The sequence below is a fragment of the Vanessa tameamea genome, chromosome 26 (genome assembly GCF_037043105.1).
Source record: "Vanessa tameamea isolate UH-Manoa-2023 chromosome 26, ilVanTame1 primary haplotype, whole genome shotgun sequence".
Lineage (NCBI taxonomy): Eukaryota > Metazoa > Arthropoda > Insecta > Lepidoptera > Nymphalidae > Vanessa > Vanessa tameamea.
This window is the reverse complement of record NC_087334.1, coordinates 5,713,390-5,737,017: the sequence shown is the minus strand read 5'-3', so window position 1 is coordinate 5,737,017 and position 23,628 is coordinate 5,713,390. Positions and strand designations below refer to the sequence as shown.

Genomic DNA, 23,628 nt, shown 5'->3' with positions numbered 1-23,628 from the left:
ATCATATGTAGTAAATATTGTATTTTGACATATTTCCGAAAACATTATTTTAGGCGTTTTAGTCGTAAAAACACTTATTTCTTAATTGGCTCTGCCTACGGCTTGATGACGTAATTCCCGAAGTATTTTGTGATATAAGGATAAAAGGCTAAACGAGAAACCTAATAATTAATTAAGATTGATATACGATAAACTAATAGAGTAAAAAAACTAAATTTGGTGATTTTGAAAATAATTTACTTATAAAACAACTGTCAACTGAATTTCAGTCATGCCAAAAACATACCAATTTAATAATGTCTTAGATCTAAATATACCTTAAAAAGCAATATTAAAGCCTTGGGTTTACATGACAGATATGCCAATCATAATAATAACATCCTCTAAGCTTAACATCTCAATCCGTAATATTTATATTTAAATCCTATCTGGTAATAAAAACATGCGGGCATATTAAAATAACGATATTCCAAAAGAAACACCAAAGGCGCGGACTACACGTTTGACGAGATACAATTGTCTTAAGAAACAAAAATATAATTCTATAATATTTTTTAGAAATAAAACATACATTTTCCCTGTATACATACATATTGAAATAATGTACGTGTGATTACATCAAATTTTATTTTAACTCATGACGTTTACCTTCGAATTTGCAAATGGCAATTAAAACGATAAATCTTTAATGTTAAAACTTAAATAAGTGCAATAAATAACACAATACGTATCAACGTATTAATTACATACGTAATTAAGATTTATAATTTAATTACAATTACATTTAGTTGGTTGTAGGGCCGTGTGCAAGTCCATTGATGTAGGTACCATTCATTAAATACATATTCTACCAAACAACAACAATTGTGCTGTGGTTGGAAGGCTGATTGAGCTAGTGTAATTACAGGCACAAGGGACAATGTCTATATGAGCGATGGTAACCACATACCGTCAGATAGACCATTTATTATCCGACTATTTAATAAAAATAAATGTATTTGTATATTGAGAAAAAAGTTGGTATATATATTTATTTATTTTTTTCTTTTAGGCCTTTGATATGTTTGTGACTACGGACGGAAGTTAATTGTAATAAAGCATAAAGCAAAAGTGAGTAAATAAAATAAATAAATTCAAATCACGATATGTTTTACCTATAATAATTAAGAAAAATTAATGAATATTTTTTTTTATCTGTTATATATTTAGATCGGATTTCAAAGACAATCAAATCTTTAAAGATTCTAGGTCCTAGATAAATAATAAAGAAACTAGGTCTACCTATACACTGTTTAAAATAAATCGTTTCCTAGCCATTACTACTAAATACATGCAGATAAAATCATACAGTTTACACGCTCAGTGATGCGCAGGCGTGATAGACCATCTTGCGCGTGCGCAGAACAATTAAGAAAATTGTATTGAATATGCTTTTTATCCAAACACGAACGTTTGAAAAAACAATACATCATTTTAAATTACACTCATATATAAGACAGGTGTTTATTTATACGATTTCAGATTCGCAATCCGAAATAGACTTTATTTAACAGGTCTAAAGTTGAGAGTCGCATAAAATGATTTCGAAACAAGTGCCTTAACAATAGTTTATGATCATCACTTTCTATTGGCCCTGTGAGATGTTCTTGCCAACATAACTTTCACTAAAAACAAACTCAGTGTGAAAATATGTTCAAATACCACGCCAAAGTACATATCGTGAGAAAATGATAATACTATCATAATTAAACTAGTCTGAAACACATCCGGGTTGAATACCTATCGCTCGGGAAAAAAGCGTATTTGATAGATTTAAGCGTGACTTACGTCCATATATCGATTTGGCGCCATATTTTCTTAAACGTCACTTTGACAGATCAAGTAAATTAAACGAAAAAATAGGTACATTTTAATCGAAATGACTTCATATTTACAAATATTTTGCGATACACAAATGTAGATGTTCGATTCCAATTACGCCGCCATTGCCAAAAGGATATTCCAAGTTTTTTTTTTTTTAGAAATCAGTCAAGGACTTTAGAAGACGTCAAAGAAAAAATATTGATGTTTTAAATGTTATTTTTTCGTTCTACGCTATACCAATAAAAAACTTAAAGCATTTTAGCAAACATTTATTACGATTAGGTCATCCGTTTGATAAAAGGATACGTCACGATTGGTTTTCTGATCAAATACTTATATTGATTAAAATAAAAACAATAAGATTTTAAGCGTTGATTGCTTAACTTTTTACGTATGTACTTATGCTATATTTTATAATATTACAAATCTCGAGCTCAGCGATGAAAAAAATATCGTGTGTAACTGCATAGCGTCGTCGATTATTTATAATTAATAACTTAGATGATTTTGTTGTATCTGTGGGGTGTGAACGCCGTGACGTAATGAGTCACGTGATCGGAATCGTTTGAACAACTGTCACATTTTTAATTATTTCAAGAGCGATGAGTCGGAAGCTAAATTTTATAGAGAGCGATACAGTTTGGGCCTTCCAAACGGGACCGTTGGTTCACGCAACTCGGATAATTATAATATACCTACTTTATAATTTGTGATAGCTGATTACCTACATAAAGTACAACAATTGTCATATTGTATCGTTGTGGTTAATTGCCTGAGACCTACGTCATGAACCCTGTACCAGAAGCTCCTACCGATGACGGGCGTGCCGCTGAGCTATCACAGTCGCCGTCATATATATATATGTATATATGTATAGATGGACTGTCAAAACTTACAACGCGTCGTAATTAATAATGCCTAACTAATGATCTCTAAGTTTTTTTTTTACATTAACAGCCTGTAAATTTCCCACTGCTGGGCTAAGGCCTCCTCTCCCTTTGAGGAGAAGGTTGGGAGCATATTCCACCACGCTGCTCCAATGCGGGTTGGTGGAATACACATGTGGCAGAATTTCGTTGAAATTAGACACATACAGGTTTCCTCACGATGTTTTCTTCACCGCCGAGCACGAGATAAATTATAACCACAAATTAAGCACGTGAAAATTCAGTGGTGCTTGCCTGGGTTTGAACGCGAAATCATCGGTTAAGGTGCACGCGTTCTAACTGGGTCATCTCGGCTCACTAAGTCACACGCACACTAGTAAAGTAGTATAGTAGTCAAGCGTAGTTGACGCATACCAAGATAATAAAGTTGGCTCTTTTGTTTTAGTTATTTTGTAGTGGGACGCTCTATCTAGATACACATATAAATAATCTAAGGTACCCGTCCATATAGAATAGTCCGTCCGTCCGTCCATATAGATAGAATAATTTCCAAAACTTCTTCCCAAAAATAGAGGAGACCTTATGCACTCAGTGTGGAATTTATGAAACGTAAAAAACTCATTTAACGTATTTTATACATCTGGATTTATTGTAAAAAAAAATACACGTAGAGTTGATTCAATTTATTATATACACGGCAAAACAAGAAAAAATAATTATAAATTCCTTAAAACATCATTGTATATAATTGTTATTTATTGAGCTCGGTATTTAAAGTATTCATTAATTTTAAAATCGATACTTGTAGAAACAAAAACTACACGACGATAAGGAAATTCTCTTAAATCTTTTGAGTCGTGTACGTCTTTTGATATAAAATAAATCTGTCAATGTTTTATTTATCAATTTATAAACAAGGTAGAGTTCAATGTACTCTCGAGTAAGTCGAGTTAAATAAATTGTAACAATTCTTTAATCGATATTAAATTTCCGAAATATGTTTCTCGATTAATTTAATCAAAATTAAATTATTTATTCTGTTGTAAAATATATTTGTTTTTCATTTGATCATAGAATGACAATGTGTTAAAAAAGTTGCCATGATATTGTTATTGATGTTTATATTATAAAAACGCAGTTACAATTTTGGATAACAAACTAGTTGACAAGATAAATATCTTAATTATAATATTAAAAAAAATATATTGTTTTTGTATTTTCAACTAAAAAAATTAGTAATATTTTACAATTAGGTTTTATGTACAAATTAAGACTCCTTGGATTATCAACAGCCAGTAACATTCATTATAAGCGAGTAAATATACCTTCAAAATGTTCTTAGTGTGATATATTTACATAACACGTTAAACTAAACTAAATTCATAGAAAGAACTACTAAAACATTACAATCTATATTAAATAGTTATGTATGTGACTTTTATTAAAATAATAACGGGCTCATGGAGACCCAGATTAATACAGAGAGAAATTTTATTGACCATTCGAAGCTATAAGTAACACACGTTCAGTCACAACTCATTAACCTCCTTATCCAAATCTTCAGATAACAATACCTTTAACAAAAGACAGATAAAGTTTTACAACAGTACATACAACTTGTCTAATATGAACAATTTCCTTACATAGAAACGTTGTTTAACGGGTGTTGTGACAAAGACTGGTTTATCTCTTTCTGACATCAATGATTTTATATTCGAAAGAATAAGACAGCATCGTTTTACTCGACACCTAAACAACTTTTACAAAACTGTGTTATTGTATGTTTATAATATAAATTCTATATTATTCTGTTTGTTAAATAATAATAGAATAAGTATACATATCGAAAAACTGAGAGAAAAATTAAACGTTTGAGTTCTACATTGAGTTTACATTTAGTAAAAAAATTGCGAAAATGTAGACGTATGTTTATAGTAACTTTGAATTAATTGGCTATCAAACGCATACAAACAAACAAAAAAATTCAGCTTTATATGTAGATATGCGCTTTTAATTTTTAATTGACAAGATATAATAAAGAATCTGCAAAGAAGATTACATTGACTCCGGATATTATTTGTCGTGTGCCGTATGTTAAGATACCTTTGTCCTTCAATTAAAAAAATAAAGAAATCACTATAAATATATTTATTTTTATTTTATTTATATTAAAATACATCATTAATTAATATTGATTAAAAATGAAATTAGTATTCGTTAATCTTCACGCAGTATATGTATGTATATAAATTTTATATATAACTACTGAGATTCTTGCCGGTATCTTGCGAAACAATAGTAGCTTTATATTTAATGTGAACCTGTAATTAAAAGTGCTTATAAGAGCCGACTAGAAAAAATATATTCTGTTTGAAAATCAAATCAAAATCTGGCTTTCAAAAGAAAGCAATTTTGAATCGTTATTTTACAAAACTGTATTAAAAGTTAAACTACCACCGGTTTGGAATGAAAATTCTACCGAATAGAATTTCGGATTCAAGGAGTCTGGCCCCTACACCGTCTCATACTATGACTGGTCTAGGAACATAATATCAACAGGTAGAAAAATGACACAGACTGCGTGCCCACTAGAACGTATCATATCAAACATATTGTTTGTATATAATATACCTACTACATATTCTATATTGATATTATTACTTAATAAATTTTTATTATTGTTATTATGTAATCTATTAATGTTATCATTATTTTTTTTTATGTAACATGTAGGCGGACCGGCCATTGAATGATAAGTGACTCCACCGCCTAATGATATTTGCGCTGTAAGAAATATTAACCATTCCTTCAGGGCCGTACCGTGAGTTTAGGGGGCCCTGGGCTAATACTACTTAAAACTCATCTGAACGTAAACTTGATTTAAATTAATTGAATGAGTTTTTATTAATTGCAGAATTCGCAGGGCTGCAAACCATACGATCTGTTTAATTTAATAAAATGATGGATTCTTTCGCATCATCGTCTATTTTTTGACATTGACTCGACTTGACTTAGCTGGGCTGGGCTGGCTTGGCTTGGCTTGGCTGGCTGACCTTGAATCCATGGGGCCATGAGCTGAAGCCCAAAAAGCCATACGGTCCGGCCTGATCCGACCCTGCATTCCTTACATCGCCAATGCGCCCCAACCATGGGAACTAAGATGTTATGTGGTTGGTACCTACCCAGACGGGCTTGCACTAGGCCGTACCAAAAATATTTTTAAAAATTATTACATGATATAATGTAATAAAATCTCCATGTTTATTGAAACGAGAACATCACTATTAAACAAGAAAATAGAAAAGCTGTGTAATTAGGTTAAATAGCTCGTTAAATATATTATTTATTTTACCATACATGTATGTTAGACAAATTGACCATGGATTTACATTTAAAATTTCGTAATTATACGTCAAACTTAACACAGTATTGTTAAGTTGCTTATTAATAAAACATGACACATTTCAATAATGTTTTTTTTTTTAATTTATAACGTGTACACGCGTATTAAAGGTACAAATGATTCTGCTTAATACTCATAAACTACAAGAGACGTGATGACCATCAATTAATCCGCATTGGACCAGCCTGGTTATTTGCCCAGCTGTAGGACATTTACAGCTTGTTATTTTAGTTTAAAATTACTAATAATACAAGAAATACTCTTTAAAATTGATCGTATATGTCTCCGAAACAAAGTTATTACATAATTTAAGGCCTTTTTTCATTTACCTTTCATATTGAAACGTGTAATGAATGCAATAAATCATGTTGATCTGTTGAGTAACGGTGAGTGGTTGAATGGTACCAGGCGAGCGTGCAAAGTGGTACCACGAGAAAGCGACACTATTAGTTAGGCGCACATTGAATGTTATTTAATCTTATTGAGATCATTTTAAGTAACTTTGATTATACAATAGAACAGAAACTCAAATCTCATGTTTCTGCGATACTACTTATTATTATAACGGCTCGTTAAATAAAATTATTATCAGTAAGCAAAACGAGACGTTACTCGAACATACTCGCACAACCACTCTGTGGAACCAGCTTTCGCCGGCGGTTTTTCCGAACCGATACGACTTGGGAACCTTCAAGAAAAGAGCGTACTCTTTCCTGAAAGGCCGGCAACGCACCTGCAAGCCCCCCGGTGTTGCAGTTGTCCATGGGCGGTGGTAGTCACTTTCCATCAGGTGAGCCTACTGCTCGTTTGCCACCTCTAACATAAAAAAAAAAAACATACTAACCGGGCGTAAATCAAACATTCTTTACAGAAACTAACAAGATTGCAAAGCAAGGAAGTTATGGAATTGTTTATTACGTGTAAGAAAATTACAAATAGTTATGTAATATGGTAACTGTATACGCGAAACTCGGTAACGGTTCGCTCAAAAGAACATTACTTGTGTTTGCTTGATACATATATATATTACATATGTTTATATATATAACATAATAGTTATCGCCCGCGGTTGTGCTCTCGTTTTAGGCGTCGGTTAGGTGTTAGGTATAAAAAGGACTATATTCTTCCTTAAGGTTCAAGCTTGCGTTTTAACAAAATACATTAAATTCTTATTCTTAATATTAGTATAGATATTTTTTCTAGATATATGTAACCTCTACGCTCATAACCTTAATCATGATTTATCGAATGTAATAAACACTCGCTAAATAACTTTTATAAGAAGTTTTTTATTGTAATAAGTAGATAACGAATAAAAGGCTCACTTGATTTAAACTGAATGCCACCGCCCTTGGACATCTGCTACACGGACACTCACGGGTGCCGGCCTTTGAGGAATGAGTAGGCTCATTTCTTGGAGGTTCCCAAAATCATATCGCTTCGGAAAACCGCCGAATTGTTTTCACAGAGTGGCAGAAAACTATGCGATAATGTCTAAAATCAATCTGTTTGGATTATTTTGATATCAATATATTTTATTACTTAGGGTTAAATATTTCCAAAGCTTTTTTATTTTTAACGAATAAAATCGCGAAGAGACTATCGACACTGAAATTGATTTACATCGATATCGATAAAGCAGTTTTTTTATAACTAAATTTTTTTTCTATATTTTTATTTAAACAAAAATCTTTGTCTTACTAATTAAACGGGGGCGAATGAATTATTGATACCGCCATTTACAAACAGGTTCACGGCTGGTAATAGTTGATCCTGACAATAACAAGGTTGTATTATTTAGTTGTATGGAATTTATTACAATGAATTCTTGAATTTGTTTATTTCATGGTTCCGTACGTTTTAGTTTTCTTTTTTTATAAAGCATCGATCCCAAATAAACGGGTTAGGGGCAAACATATGCTGATGAAAATACATAGATAAATATGTATATATAGTTTTGTTTAATACGATTCTTTATAAGTCTCTCATCAAATTCTTCTAACTCGAAGAAGTTAAGCTTACTTTTTTTTTTTTTATTCCTAATGAATTCAAACAAAGATCTGCAATATTCCTACTCACCCCTCTTACTATTTAGGCTGTATAGACTATACCTTTGCGATTTGTTATGTAAATATTATATTTTAGTATTTTTATTAAATAAGTAAATATACTTTTAAACAATTGCTTAGGATTCTAATTTAAGTTAAATACTGGAAATTAAAGTTCAATAGTATATTTATACAAACATCCGTAAAGATTTCATATATGTATATAATACTGTTATTATGAACTACATTTATACGAGACCATAATAAAGTATCTGTCCTTGTTTTTAACCTACACGGAATCGAATTTGGTAATCTTGAGTGTGTCGCTTAGAATTTTATGTTAAACGATCCGTTAGATACTCGTGAAGTGTCATAAAATAATATGGATACATAAGAACAGATATATTTAAATACTTTGGTCATATTTCCAAGAACTCTCTGATATATTTAATAAACAGAAATGACCTGTAAATGCTGGAACTACTGATAAGCAAACTCTTCTTCTGGTAACACTATTGTACCGCTCACATTAGATACAATTGCTACGTAATGGTAATGACGTTTATAGGCGTCTAACGTTCTAGAAAGTTCTAGGAGTTTGATTTAATTCTACCAGGCTGTTCCAATTACGATCAGTGAGTATTTTAGTGTAGGAGGTTGACTTATGTACTGTCAATATTGATTGTTACTGGCAATCAAATTTTCTATTTTATTCTAATTTTAAATTTTAAAATAAAAGAAGACGATATCATCCCAATATAAGTAATGCTTTGTCTAGGGATATAAATCTTTATATCCCTAGACAAAGCATTATTTATATTAAAGAAGAAATATAATTTTAGTTTTATTATATATATAATATATTAATATACGTACATACAAATTGAAAACCTTTTGAATTTAAGTGAGATTTATTCGTTACACTTCACATTCTCGTTAGCGATACCCTTAGGATGTTGGACAATTACTATAAATTAAAAAAAAAAAAAATAGACTAATGTTATGTCAGTCTGTCACTGAGTTTATATAATAACCTGATTATTATACAACTATCTTAATAATATTGGACCGTAACGTAATACTTGTATCGGTTATATACAGGACTTATTATCAAAATGTATTCATATTTTATTGTATTGACTTTATAATATATAAATAAATATTTTTATGACTACTAATTAATTTACATAGCTGAGATTTATTCATGGATTTTTTCTAATTAAATTCGGTCTATTTATAATGATAATATTAAAATTAGTTCAAGTTCTTTGTACTTTTCAATTGTATGGAAATCCTTAAAATTCAAATCAGCAACTCTTATCCTTTATCGTTCACAATTCGTTTTTATATTAATATTGTCGTTTAATATTTACGAATTGAACTTATAAATATACAATCTATTTATATACATGATGCGAAAGTAAATAACATGATATAATTGTAATCGTAAACAAAAATAAAGACAAAATATTGCCATTTTAACAACTCGACGACATTTACGAACACGCTGTATACAATCGTTCAAGCTGTGATTGAAGTGAATGTCGTCTGGTTGTTTAGCAATTTAAATAATGTATTAATAGCGTAAATTATTTTTATTAAGAACTTCACTGTTTTTATTACAATTACTTTTATGTAATGTTTTTTATTAATTTTGTAATAAGTCGAGATCACTGGCGAAGCTTAACACACGCAGCTCGAGATTAAGAATAAATTAAAAAAAAAAATTGTGCTTACCAATCACATTTCAAGTGTGACGTAAAAAATACAGATATCTTTGTTGTTATCTAAAAAAATGTTAATATATAAGATTTCGAATGATTAGAAATTATATCGGAAAAACCTAACCGACCAATTCGAAGACTGAGCGAAAGTTATTAACGGAAAAATATAATAGACCAGAAGTGAAACATTAATAAACATGATAAAGTTAAATTAATTTCGGATTTTTTGAATACCAGAGCTTAACAGTTCTCAGATCTTTATCAGATCATCAATTAGTTTATAGAGCGTCTACTATACCGCAAGTTTGTATTGTGTAAAAATATAGTTTTTGTGGCCCACACATTGGGTCATGGGAGCGACCGCGTAACACAGTGATTCTTGTAGGGTGACTATGATATTATTGGGAATAAATTATATTTCAACCGTAGAAAAGCATATCATTTCCCACAGCCTGGTAAATGGTCTTTTATTTACATGAATGAACTTTATTTATTATAATACTTTTATTTATTAAATGACTCAGTGGTTAGAACGCGTGCATCTTAACCGATGATTTCGGGTTCAAACCCAGGCAGGCATCACTGAATTTTCATGTGCTTAATTTTTGTTTATAATTCATCTCGTGCTCGGCGGTGAAGGAAAACATCGTGAGGAAACCTGCATGTGTCTAATTTCAACGAAATTCTGCCACATGTGTATTCCACCCACCCGCATTGGGGCAGCGTGGTGGAATATGCTCCATACCTTCTCCTCAACGGGAGAGGCGGCCTTAGCCCAGCAGTGGGAAATTTACAGGCTGATTATGTTATGTATTATGTACTTTTATTAACACTTTGACGGATATCTCCGAACACAATAACTAAGTTATTGCTATGACGTCTATAAGCGTTTATTGTGATAGAAAGTGTTAAAGTATTTACTTAAAATATAATAGTTCTTACTTAGATTAAACACCATAACAGTATTTTGTATTGAATAGAGTTTTGGTATATTCAAATAGTGAACGTAAAGCAAAAGCACGCTACTGGACAAAGGACTCCTTCTTTTAGCTTATAAGAACTCACCATCACACAATGAAATATATATATTTCATTAAAATATATTACGCAACAGAATTAAAAATATTGTCACCGTCTTAAGTTGGGATACAATGATGATACGCTACAACGCTTGTAATCATCCATTGTTCTAAACGCTTAGTGATGTATGTATATCGTATTATCGATAAATTAATTCAATAAATTATTATTTATTTTCTTAATGTACTTTTAATAAAAAAACAGAAACTATAGGTTAATGAGATTTTTTGTATATAATAATATATTTGTTGTACAAAGGGTTTCGACTGTCGTATACTCTATCAAACTAAAAGTAAGCGTATCGCATCAAGGTCTAACTCGTCATAGAAAAAAAAATTATTACATTTCCGCTGCCAAGCCTCATTTGTAGGAAGAAATGAACATGATGTTTGTTTTTATAATCTCAATCTAGGTCTTCTGAGTGTTCAATCAACACTATCTCGCAAGTACTATAAGTGTAATAAGTTAGGAGTTTAAAGTATTGCTCTTAAAAGTAAATAAAGTATTTCAGAACTTTTAGATAATTTATAAAAGAGATCAAATCTACCTTTTATATAACCAAAACAAGACCAGATCCTGCACGCTCTTGCAGCATTCTTTTCTATGGAATGCTTTAGTTAGTACTGTTTATTGAGACTAAGTTATGAAAATATTTCATGGTCAAAATATTTATCTATGGTGTCGACGTAATCAGATTTTAAAACGCTGCATTAACAATAAAAGCGTTAAATGTATATGAAGTCACGAATCAGTACAAGGGCGTTATTTAATAAACTTAATATTTTAAAATTAGCTTTTAATCATATCTCATATAATATATCCTTGCGTTTAAAATTTCACCACATTATAGCTTAAAAAATTAAACTATCGTATAATAATAACAATATTAAATGTATTCGTATTATATTTATTGATAAAAACTACACAATTTAAATTTGAAGCTTGGATTTATGTCAAGAAATTATAATACTTTTTTCTATTTGTAAATTGAAAAATGTATTATAATTAAATAAATATATTTGGATATAATTACATCTTTTTTTTTAGATTTTTATATCAACTGGATAGTTTTTATCGAAACATCTACAAATGTTTAACATCACTACCACATCTGAATGCGGTTGCATATGGTGTTCCAAGTGGATCACCGTTATTTTTACCTAGTCTCGGAAGTCAAAACGAGATATCTACTAAAAAAGATTATAAATACCGTTATAAATTTTGGTTAGTTAACATAACCATAATTTTAATATGCAGAAACGCTACGTTGGTTGGTTTATAAAGCTGCTGACCCCGGGTCGGAAAAATAAAGCAAAACATATTGGGAATTCTCTTCTAAAATTCCTTACTGCGGATGGTACGTGAAACCTGAGGTGGGCCCTCTGACATATTTCTAATTGTGTCGAATTTATGGTTCCATCGTATTATAGAGTACATTTGAGCAATATAATTAAACTCGAACTTGTTTTCTTTGGAAAATGACCTGAATTATATACATAACTAGTCGTTCTGTTACTAATGCTGTAATATAAATTCGCTTTATAGACACGTTTCATTCACACGACGTCTAATTACGATGTTATACAGCTCATAACCTTTCCAAATAAAAGAGTTATCATTTCGGATGGATAGTGCCTAAGTAGGGCGCGAATAACACGTGAATCTTTTTCGAAGATTGCACGTTTAAACATTTGTAAGCACCAAGTTTTTTTACACAACAAATGTGCTTAGTTTGTGTTTATAATTGATTTAGTATTCTAGTGAAGATAAACATCGTCGAAGGCACCAATTCACATTGAAGTAGTGCAATAATAAACTTCAGTTAAAGTTTTAAGAAGAGAGCTCAATAGGTGAGGAGGAAAAGAGTGGTATTATTCTTGCTAGAAGCGATTGATCTAATTTAATGTTACCAAAATTTTATTAAAACTTACTACATCTTGTATAAATTATAAAAAAAATGGACTTATTTTTATATTATATACTTAACCATTTCCAATGCTTTATTTCAGACTGGAAGTTCCTTACCTGAAAAACATAAAATACTTTTAGTATAAATATAAAAATAACAATTTGAGAACTATTAATTAATTATATATGTACAAAACATATAATTTGCGCTTGTAAATTAGAGTTATGACTGCAAAAGGTTCTTGATAATTTCCTAATGATAAATTTTATTGAGTATTGATAACATGTCAAGTCATTCACAGATTTTCAAAAGAGAGGGTACAGTCAGCACAAAAAGTAAAACGATAATGCACCACCCACCATGGGATCTAAGATGTCATGACCCGTGTGCCTATAGTTATGCTGGCTCACTCATCGTTCAAACCGGAACACAACAATACTGAATATTTCTGTTTAGCGGTTGAATATGATAAATGGGTGGCGCCTATTCAGACTTGCACAAAGCCCTACCACAAAGCGTTAAAGTAAATCTACATATTCTGTATAAAAATTAACATATATGACCAGACTTTTATTATTTACATAAATAATATTATACTCATAAACATACAATCTGTTTTACTTGGTAAATATCAAAAAATACAATGGAATACTAATATATATACAAAAAGTTTTCGTAAATATTTACCTTTACAAATATTGTACAATCATTATGTAATAATATTAGACTTAAAACACTAATAACTTTAATGACTTTAATAAAACCCATAAAATTACTTTCGTAATTTCTTAAGAAAAAACTTAAACACATTAAGGATTGTGCAAATCTAAAAACCTAGTTAAAACAAGTACACGCGTTCCGATGTCAGGTCTGGACCTTATAAGACCTAGGTAGGTTACAGGTCTAAATTGTAGAGCAACGTCCGGTTAGAATGAAGTGCTCATAAAAAGTAAAGCGTACCTCTTTATGCGCACATCTGGTTCCGTAACTTGGTTTATATTTCAAATGCTATATCCTCAATGAGGATGACTTGAAATTTATACTTATAAAATCGTCCTAAATGAATCGCAACGCATAGATAAGTTTGCTGAATCTATAAATCTGAAATTTTACATAATACGTTTATTTTATGACGTCAGCATCAACTAAAGAAGGATTTTTAGAAAATTCAAGTTCAAAAGAGAAAAGTTTGAGTTTAAACTTTGAATGAGTTTTACCCGCACGAAGTCCAGGCTAATGCCAATGCAAACTTTATTAATATAACGAAAGCAAATTGTAATCCTGATACTTTGTTTAGGATGTTGTCTGTAAATAAAATAGAAGACACATCTACGAAACTTGATCAAGCAACGGGAAAATATATCTCACGTACCGACCACACGTCTGTGAAGATTCGGAAGATTAAATAATAACATGCACTTTTACTGGATATACTCTCTCGGAAATCAGAAGACGAGATAAATTATAAGCACCAATACAGTACGTGAAATCTTGGTATTCGCCTTAGATTGCTTTACTATCGTTGCTAATACTGTCTGTTTGTATATAAATTAAGTAATCAGTAATCGCGACTTAATTAAATACAAATAGTTTGAAATTATTTAATAATTGCGCAACAACAGGATTTGGTCGATTATCCTTCGATTATTGTAACCAAGGCGATCTAGTCCTAGTTAAAATTGACAATTACGGAATTCAAGTTTGCTGAAAGATGCTTAGACGTAAATTCTGTGAAGGTTAGCAGGCTAGAGCACTAGAATTAGACCAGATCTGGACAAATTGCGATGGTAATAATCTTTTGATAAATTACGTTAAAACGAGGTCAATACATTTAAAAGTATTATCGGGTGTACAAATACCTTAAAATTGATGTTGAATATTAGATAATATTGCAATGGGTAATCCCTAAAAATACGACGAAGAATATTTATACAAATACTGTTATGTTATAATAATATTTAATATTATAAAATAAAATAACATATAATCATTGACCTTACTTACATAAGTAAATCAAAATACACTTTTTTCAACTCTTAGTAAAACCTTGAAATCGTTATGATAGAGAACTAAACGTAAATCTATCAGGAGTTAGTCCATTTTAAGGAATTACTAATATTCCTGTTTAGTCCTCGAATTAAGCCAAAAGCTTTTGATAGAAACAGAAGCGACGACTATAGCCCAAAGAGGTCCGGATCGAAGCCATTGCGCTATTAATGCTTCATTATACCGAGAAGAACCGCAGAAAAATATGTTAGGTATTATTTTCGTCTATTAAAACTTCATGGTCAACAAACAGACTATATAATTAAATTTATTTATCCTATCCTGTTATATCATAGTCATATATGTCGCATTTTGGAGTATATAGATGGCAATATTAGCCACACATAAATATAAAAGAGGTAATTAGTGTAGCTCATTCAGCAATTTTGATACAAATGTCAATTTTTAATTGTTGCTTTTATAACTCAACCTACAAAATAAACGACATCCTACCATTTAGTTCACACGGCATTCAAAATTGCTTCCTAGTACGTTTTAAAGTTAAAATTAATATATTTTAATAAATAGAGTCACGTATGTATTAGAATATTCCAATGAGTAATGTTATTAGTGAAGGGATATCTGGTCTGGAAACGCTTGAATCGGAAGGCTCACAGTCGGTCTGCGTTCATAGAAGTCAGAGACTGAAGTGAGAATTATCAGTAATTTTATAAATTACCTTAAAATCTTACGTATGTCAGTTATATTTACATAGTTATACATACAAATAAATGATCAAGCAATTGATGAGGACTGTCTCCGAATGTCAAACTTAGAAACAGATAATAATAAGGCCTGCTTGCCCTGATGATGGTTTCCTGACCGGTTTCGGTCACGGCGGCTCATCTCCAGGGAGACCGACCAACTATGCAGGACAAATTATAGTGTTCAAGTGTGTGCGCAAGCACAGGCACACTCTCTTCTTTCACTCTCATTTTTTCATGGTATAGGTTGGCGGACGAGCATATTGGCCAATTGATGGTAATTGGACACTACCACCCTTAAACAATGGCGCTGTAAGAAATATGTACAATTCCTTACATCACCAATGCTCAACCAACCTTGAGAACTAAGATGTCCCGTATGCATGTAGTTACACTGGCTCATTCACCCTTCAAACTGGAACACAACAATACTGAGTACTGTTGTTTGGCGGTAGAATATCTGATGCCCAGACGGGCTTGCATTAAGCCCTACCACCAAGTAAATAATCCGATGGGACGGCAAATCCGACACGACCGGAAAGAGTTAAGGGGCAGGCCAACACGGGAGTGTACACACACTTAACTTTCAGACTGTTACTGAGATTTTATCGATATAAAAGTCCAATAACCTTTTATCGACCCGACCTGGAGTTTGAATCTAGAATCTCAGGATCTCAGGCCTTACCTAACCACTATATAAACGAGGTAATGAGTTTGTCCATATCCAATTCCAAAAGCTGTCCATCGGGTTTTAAGTGTAAATTATCTCATCTAAATTCGCGAACCTCATCGGCGTCTGAAAGTGTCTTTATATAAAAAAAATCGTTTGGAATCGTAGAAATTACGGATGTCGTTCACCATCAGCTTTCTAAATCCTTTTTAGTTCTTGCGAAACGAGTTTAGCATCGTCCACGATTAATGGCGTTACCGATTGCACTTTCTTTTGTTTAACAGTATGTTAATGGATTAGTTAGTTATGTTAGTGCGTCCTTATTGACGTTTTTCTTTCGTAATATATTAATAATGAATTTACTATTGCCGCTCTAAGCAGCATATTATGTATTTTTTATTGCATTCATTTTAATTTATGTAATTTTATTGCACATTAACACACACATACAATTTATACCAAGTACATTAATTTTGATAATATTGTGGTATTACTCTATAATGCAAATTTAATTGTTATATTCTGTAAAAAATAAAGACACTCGATACTCCCAAACGTTAAATGTCTTAACCGACTCACGGTGATACGCTATTTTGATACTTGTATACTTTAAATGTTATAATTATTGCAATCAATATCGCTTGTTACTTTCTGAACTTTCACGATCGAGTTCTAACTATATCTAATTTAGATTTTTTGTTACAGGAACAACACAGAACGTCGGAAAACAATATCGAGACAGCACTTGAAGTGTTTGAAAGAAGCGAGAACATCTTCTTATTTAGCTAAATATAAATTAATATTATTATCAAAACCTTATCTACATTTTTACACTCAAACACAAATGAATACAGAAATATGTAATGATGTTCCTGCGTTGACTCAATAACCTAATAAAGAGAGGGGAAGCGATGACAAAACTATTGTTTCATTAAGAACTGATATCACCCAGTGGATCTTAAGAGAAAACTGCGATTTGAAATCACTGAATTTTCATGTTCTTAATTTATGTTTAGAAATTGTCTAGAACTCCACGAACATCGTGAGAATATCTGCATTTGCCAGATAATCTGAGCAAAATGAATGTATCCAAGCCAAACTGATGAAATAAGCCACACACCTTCTTAATAGGAAAGGGATCCAGCATTTTACTTTTGTTTTGACTCTCGTTTGTTCATTGTTGTGTCATTTCATATAAAAATGTTTTCAAACGATAATAGAGTACATATTAAGAATAGTTTAAGTCTGTGTTTTATAAAACTGTGGGTCACGACCACCTAGAGCAAAGCAATAGACGCGGGTCGTGTTTTTTCGTGAAAAACGCAAGTTGTTGTAGATCCTATTCTGCATTTAAATATAACAATTTCAAGTGAGAAGCTATGACTACAAAATATTTTGAGAACTTATCTAGATTATATTATATTTACTTTAAGAACTTCGTTTAATTTAGGCCGCAGAAACAAAGCTGCCAAATCTTGTCAATTATCAGTATAGAACTCAGCAGAAAGAAATGAAATACATATTCATTAAATTAAAATTATAGATTAAATTTTTGTTATGACCTGGAAGGTGGCCAGAAATTTTTGACTTGTTAAGGGATCACGTATTCAAGAAATTTGATAACACTGGTTTAGATTAATACGGAGTTTTCGAAGAATCACGAGACAAAATTTGTATTTTATTCAAATTAATATTATTACAAATCTTTTTTTTATATTTAATTATTATTAATATCAGAACGATCAGAATAACTTCCATTTAATTTTAAGCTAAAAAAATAAATTAAATTAAATTTATTTGTTTCCTTATGTCCACATATTTTATTCTTATAAGATTATAACGCTACCTTAATTGGGCAAATATAGAACAAGAATTTTATTAAACAAATCATATTTGTATTATGGTTGAGGATAATGATTATTTTCCAATTTCATATTAATTCCTTATTGACATAAAGAATTAATATGAAATTGAAAATTGATCAAAAAATATTTAATACGTTAAATATCAGTGTTAAATCCAACAAAAAAATCTTGTTTAAATAATTATAGAGATACGCAATACAAAATAAAAAAAAACTACTAAATCACATTAACATTTGCATAAGAATTTTTGAAATTTGTAAACACAATTGTACTTTTTAAAAATGATTCAACATTTACCAGAAATACAATCTCACAAAGTCCATAATTACATAATTTGTTTGTTACGATCTATGACTCATGTACCATATAATTCTGGTCATCTAAATTCAACCTTTAAATCTTGTTCTTCTACTATATCTGTAAATAACGTCACTGTAAATTATTGTGACCTTTTGACCGCTCTCGAAGATGGTTCAGTATGTAAAAACAGATGATGCAAAATAAAACATGTAAATACTGCTTTAATTTATGTAAATTAAAACAATAATTTATATTTATTTAATAATAACAAATAATAAAATAACAGTATTTTTTATCAAACAAATATTCTGTGACATGCACACATTATTATACTTAGCTCTAAAGCGTATATTTGGATCAAAAAGGGACATAAATTCTACCCTTGTGGTACTCCCAAAACATTATGAACACTTATTTCATTCTTGTGTAGAAAATTCTTATCGTTAAAACATTTATTAAGCCGTAATAGCGTATGGTTGCTTTTTTTTAAAAGCTTAAGAAGCTATAATTGAAGTTCAAGCTGATTTTTTTTTATTACTTCATTGGAACAACAATATTTTGAAGACGTTTGTCTGATTACTTTTTGTAATTGACCTTGTGAAAACGAGTTAGAATACGTTTAACGTGTTATGATAAGCTTTGAATAAATATATAACTTAAACATAAATCAAAATATTTTCCGTCACAATTTAACCATTAAAAACTCCACTGATATAAAACGAAAAGTTTGCAAATGAATCACGTTGAATTTAAAGCCAAATTAAACTAGTATCTCCTAAGATTCGAAATACATAAACAGCACTTACGCAAACGTTACCAAATTAACAATCGGTTTTGTCTATGTCAGTATGACAGAATTAAGTCTATGTTTGGATGACCGAACCAAGATTGATGATTTATATAATGTGTAATGGACACTTGGGATTGTGAGAGACACAATCATATTTTGAGCTTTTGACATTTTTCAGTTCAAAACAGAATCAACTGCGATCTGAGACAAAACATACTCGCTATTTGTGTTTATAGATTCGCTTGCTTTAATCAAAGTAGAAAACATGGCATTGCCAGTTGACAGACGAACGAATACAATAATAAAGAGACATCGAAGTAGTTTGCCAAAGTGGTCATTTCTCTAGTAATAACAATATCTAGCACATGGATTGCTTTAATATTAACTTAATTTTTTTTCCCCTCGTACATCATCAACCACGTAATCGAACACCTGAATTAGTTAAATAGTTAATAGTGAATTTTATTTTGTTTACTTTATAACCGAAAGATTACACTTAACCAAACTAAAATTTGTAGTTTGTGTGTGTGTGTGGTTAGACACACAAATCTTTTTCCGTTATCGTTTCCGGGCAACCACGTTTCTCTATTACTAATCACTCTAATGTGAAGCGAAATAGAACATTGTCGTACTATGTGCTCAGTGCCTTATTCATTATCAAAATTGGTAAATTATTTGTGATTGCGATTTAAAAAAAAAAAATTAGTTTACTACAATACTGGCTGGAATAGCGGTTAAACTTAATATTTTAGGAAGAGTAACCTTTAATATCATGTAACATTTATATTATCAACATTAATTTAGAATACTATCACCTATCTGAAATTCGTTCAAGAATATTTAAAATTAAATTAACTTCTCGAATGGCATCATTACAACTACCATAAAACTCAATAGGAACTTTGGAATGGAAAACAGAATTGTTTTATTTAATGGCAACACAATTTCCAGGTTGTTAAAATAAATATAAATTATATAACACGTTTAAATGGAAGTGTTTATTATGAGAATATAACTCAACTTTTCACTCTTCATTATAAGGTTTCGTACTAGTATATGTATATGAATCAGAGTTTTTATATACTAATAGTGATATTGAATTAAAATATTCAAAATGGTAAAATTAATCAAAAAAATCTCATATTTCTTACTCCGTTTCTTCTCAGAGCATTTTGTCTTCGTAGTAATTTTTACTTTGAGTACCAATAAATAACTTCTACCTTGAACATAGACGTCTACGTTGAAGTTAAATTTTTTAGAAGTAGGTAGTACACCCTAGAATTTACCACCATTAATTGGGTTCACTCTACTCTAGTGCAGTAGGTTTCGAGGTTATGTCAACATCCTGCCCCTGTACTAATGAAGTGTGGTAGATAACCAATTGTCAAAGTTCATCCGACAAATGACAAAATTCAAGTTTGCTCACGACTTATCGCTCGTGACAAAATATATTATGAACACAAATTAAAAATATAAAAACTATTTAAGTACTTGCGAATTCAAGGGTGATCTTTCGTTCGATTTCACTTATTAAAACCACTGGGTCATTTAACTCAAATGAAATTCTTAGGTCCTTATTTTTATATTAGACACAGAAAGCTTAACAATGAATCATTTTTTATCGCTATACGTTGCAAGATAAGAACAGGTTTTTACGAGTATATTAAAATTCATACAAGTCAGTGGTAGACGTCGTGTCCGGTTGGATCTACTTTCAATCCACAGATCAAGGTCAAGATGTTGTAGAAATTTCACGCACCGACGTTTTGAATCTTGACGCTTAAATAAACAAAAATTCCAACACATTTAGCAGCAATAAAACTGAGGTTATGTTAAAATTTAAAGCGATTCTGATAATATAATATGAGATTCGAAATCAGCTGTAACTATGTTGTTATTGTATGTGGGTTAATAGTTAAGTAGACTACAGAAGATACTATTTGTAATAAACTACCTTGATTTTTGAATAATCTACTTCAAACATTCCCAATGACCGAGGCATTTGATATATCCACTAGTTTGTATGTGATTGAAGCATCATCTCCAAGTATTTCCCATTAGAGAAAACGAGGCCTTTGCACAGCATTGGAACAATTGCAAGCTAATTCACTGAAACTTTGTTACATTAACACATACTTCTTTACTTCCTTAAAAAATACATCTTAACAATGCAAAGCCATAACAGATAGTTAGTATTAGATAAATAATATTATAAGCAGTCATCTGACCTTTTAATTTACACGTAACGTAACAAGTTAAAGTTAATAAGTTTACAATTTACATAATAGACAGACTTACGTAAATACTCATTCGTAAGAAAAGGTCGTGAGGAAGAATTTCAGTAAATTATACTTTTAAGAGGAAAATTTCATTCAATCTGTGTACTAAAATGAATAAAATTAGTACACTGGTGATAATACTGTTACTTGCAATAAAAGTCTGCAAATTTCACTTCAATCGGTTAAGCTAAATGGGTTTGTCAGATTTAGTCATTTAGAAATTTACTAGTTTGTAAAACATTCAGAATATTCGACAGTTATAAGTAGTAGCCTGTATATGCCACTACAAGCTAAGGCGTCTGTATCAACTGTAAGAGTCTGCCAAATTACTTGCTTGAATTGTTTACGTCATCCTCAAATTAATGTGATAAAGATGAAGCTTGTCTTGATTTGGGCTTCGAATTTCCTACAAAACAGGACAAACTTATCCATGTCTGGCTTTATTCATGATATTATCTAAATAAGTATTTGAAACGGCATATTTACCATGCGTTTTATTTTTATTTGGTGGAGCTCGATATTTAGACATTATCTACGAAAGTCTTGTTCACGAGACTGAAGTTTGCGGGTAGATGTTGACGGCATTAGAAGTGTCCGTATCGGGCTACCTCCTTTCTCGTACGTTTGCTGCGTAAACGCTGGTCACCACTACCATTGTCACTTTCACCCCTACTATTTTTTTTATTTGTGTTATGTGAACTCGACACTCGATCCCGTATTTTACAAACGAAACTCACCGTATCGATTCGCGATTTTTTTATATTATAAAAAAATATCTAAATAGTTCCAATATCATTTAGTTATTTATTGATTAACGCGCGAATAAATCATATCAGAAAAATGTTATTCCTAATAGTCACATATTGGTTTTAAACCATCGTCTGTTTTAAAAAAATATCTTGATTTAGCTATGTGGGTTGAGGGAATTTTAAATATTTAACATTTTAAATGTATTATTAAATAGGTGACATTCGTGACCTTTCACAGTCGAAGTTGATCAATGACACCGTACTGTTGAATATTATCACTACATAGTATAAAACAAAGTCACTTCACGCTGTCTGTCTGTCCCTATGAATGCTTAGATCTTTAAAATTACGCAACAGATTTTGATGCAGTTTTTTTTAATAGATAGAGTAATTCAACAGAAAGGTTTACATGAATAGAACATTCAAAATATACTAGAGAAACTGATAATTTTAGAGGTTTCTAATGTGTTGTCGTAATTAAACACATATTTTTTGCGCTTACATTGCAAACGCTGACTGAACCCTACGAGATAAATCAAAGTAACACTATTGTACACCTTAAATGATCGACAAAAATATCTGCGATGGTGTATCTCTTAGGGATAACCCAAAATAACCATTTTTTATCCTTTATTTTTTACGAGAAATAATGGCTGATTTACGAAGCGATTTTAAGCAATACGGCATTAAACCTTACCCAATTAAGTACCTTAAATACATTGTGCATTTAATATAGATCACTATGGCCCTGAACTGACTGAAAAATCTGTGGCCGTTGTATAAGACATTATGTAGTATATTTAATATCAGCATTGCACCTGCGAAGCCGGTTGCTAGTTAATTTATATAAATTACAATACAACAACAATAACAGCCTGTAAATTTCCAACTGCTGGGCTAAAGCCTACTTTTGAGGAGAAGTTTTGTAGTATATTCCGCCATTCCACTGTAGATTGGTGGATACACATGTGGCAGAATTTCGTTGAAATTTGACACATGCTGGTTTCCTCACGATGTTATCCTTCACCGCCGAGCACGAGATGAATTATAAACACAAAGCACATGAAAATTCAGTGGTCCTTGCCCGGGTTTGAACCCGTAATCATCGGTTAAGATGCACGCGTTCTAACCACTGGGCCATCTCGGCTCTATAGGGCCATCTCGGCTCTATAGTATACAATACATTATATGATATAATACTATGATATAATACTTTAGATTATTCCAGTATTAAGGCAAAACTAAAGCATATTACCCAATTATTATGAACGGAGCATATATTAACGAACATTCAGGAAGCTGACTGAATGG

At 31.0% G+C, this 23,628-nt stretch overlaps 2 protein-coding genes across 3 annotated transcripts in view; one reads left to right on the top strand and one right to left on the bottom strand.

Annotated features, from left to right (window-relative positions):
* LOC113393537 (ankyrin-2) overlaps nt 1–21,045 on the top strand; it is a 143,585-nt gene extending 122,540 nt beyond the window's left edge. The window contains exon 54 of the mRNA XM_064219069.1: nt 21,032–21,045. Within this exon, the coding sequence (XP_064075139.1) occupies nt 21,032–21,035 (4 nt within the window). The 3' untranslated portion in view covers nt 21,036–21,045. The remainder of the gene's footprint in view (nt 1–21,031) is intronic.
* Nucleotides 1–23,628, bottom strand: part of LOC113393742 (uncharacterized protein) — a 103,501-nt gene that overhangs the window by 49,109 nt on the left and 30,764 nt on the right. The window lies entirely within an intron of this gene.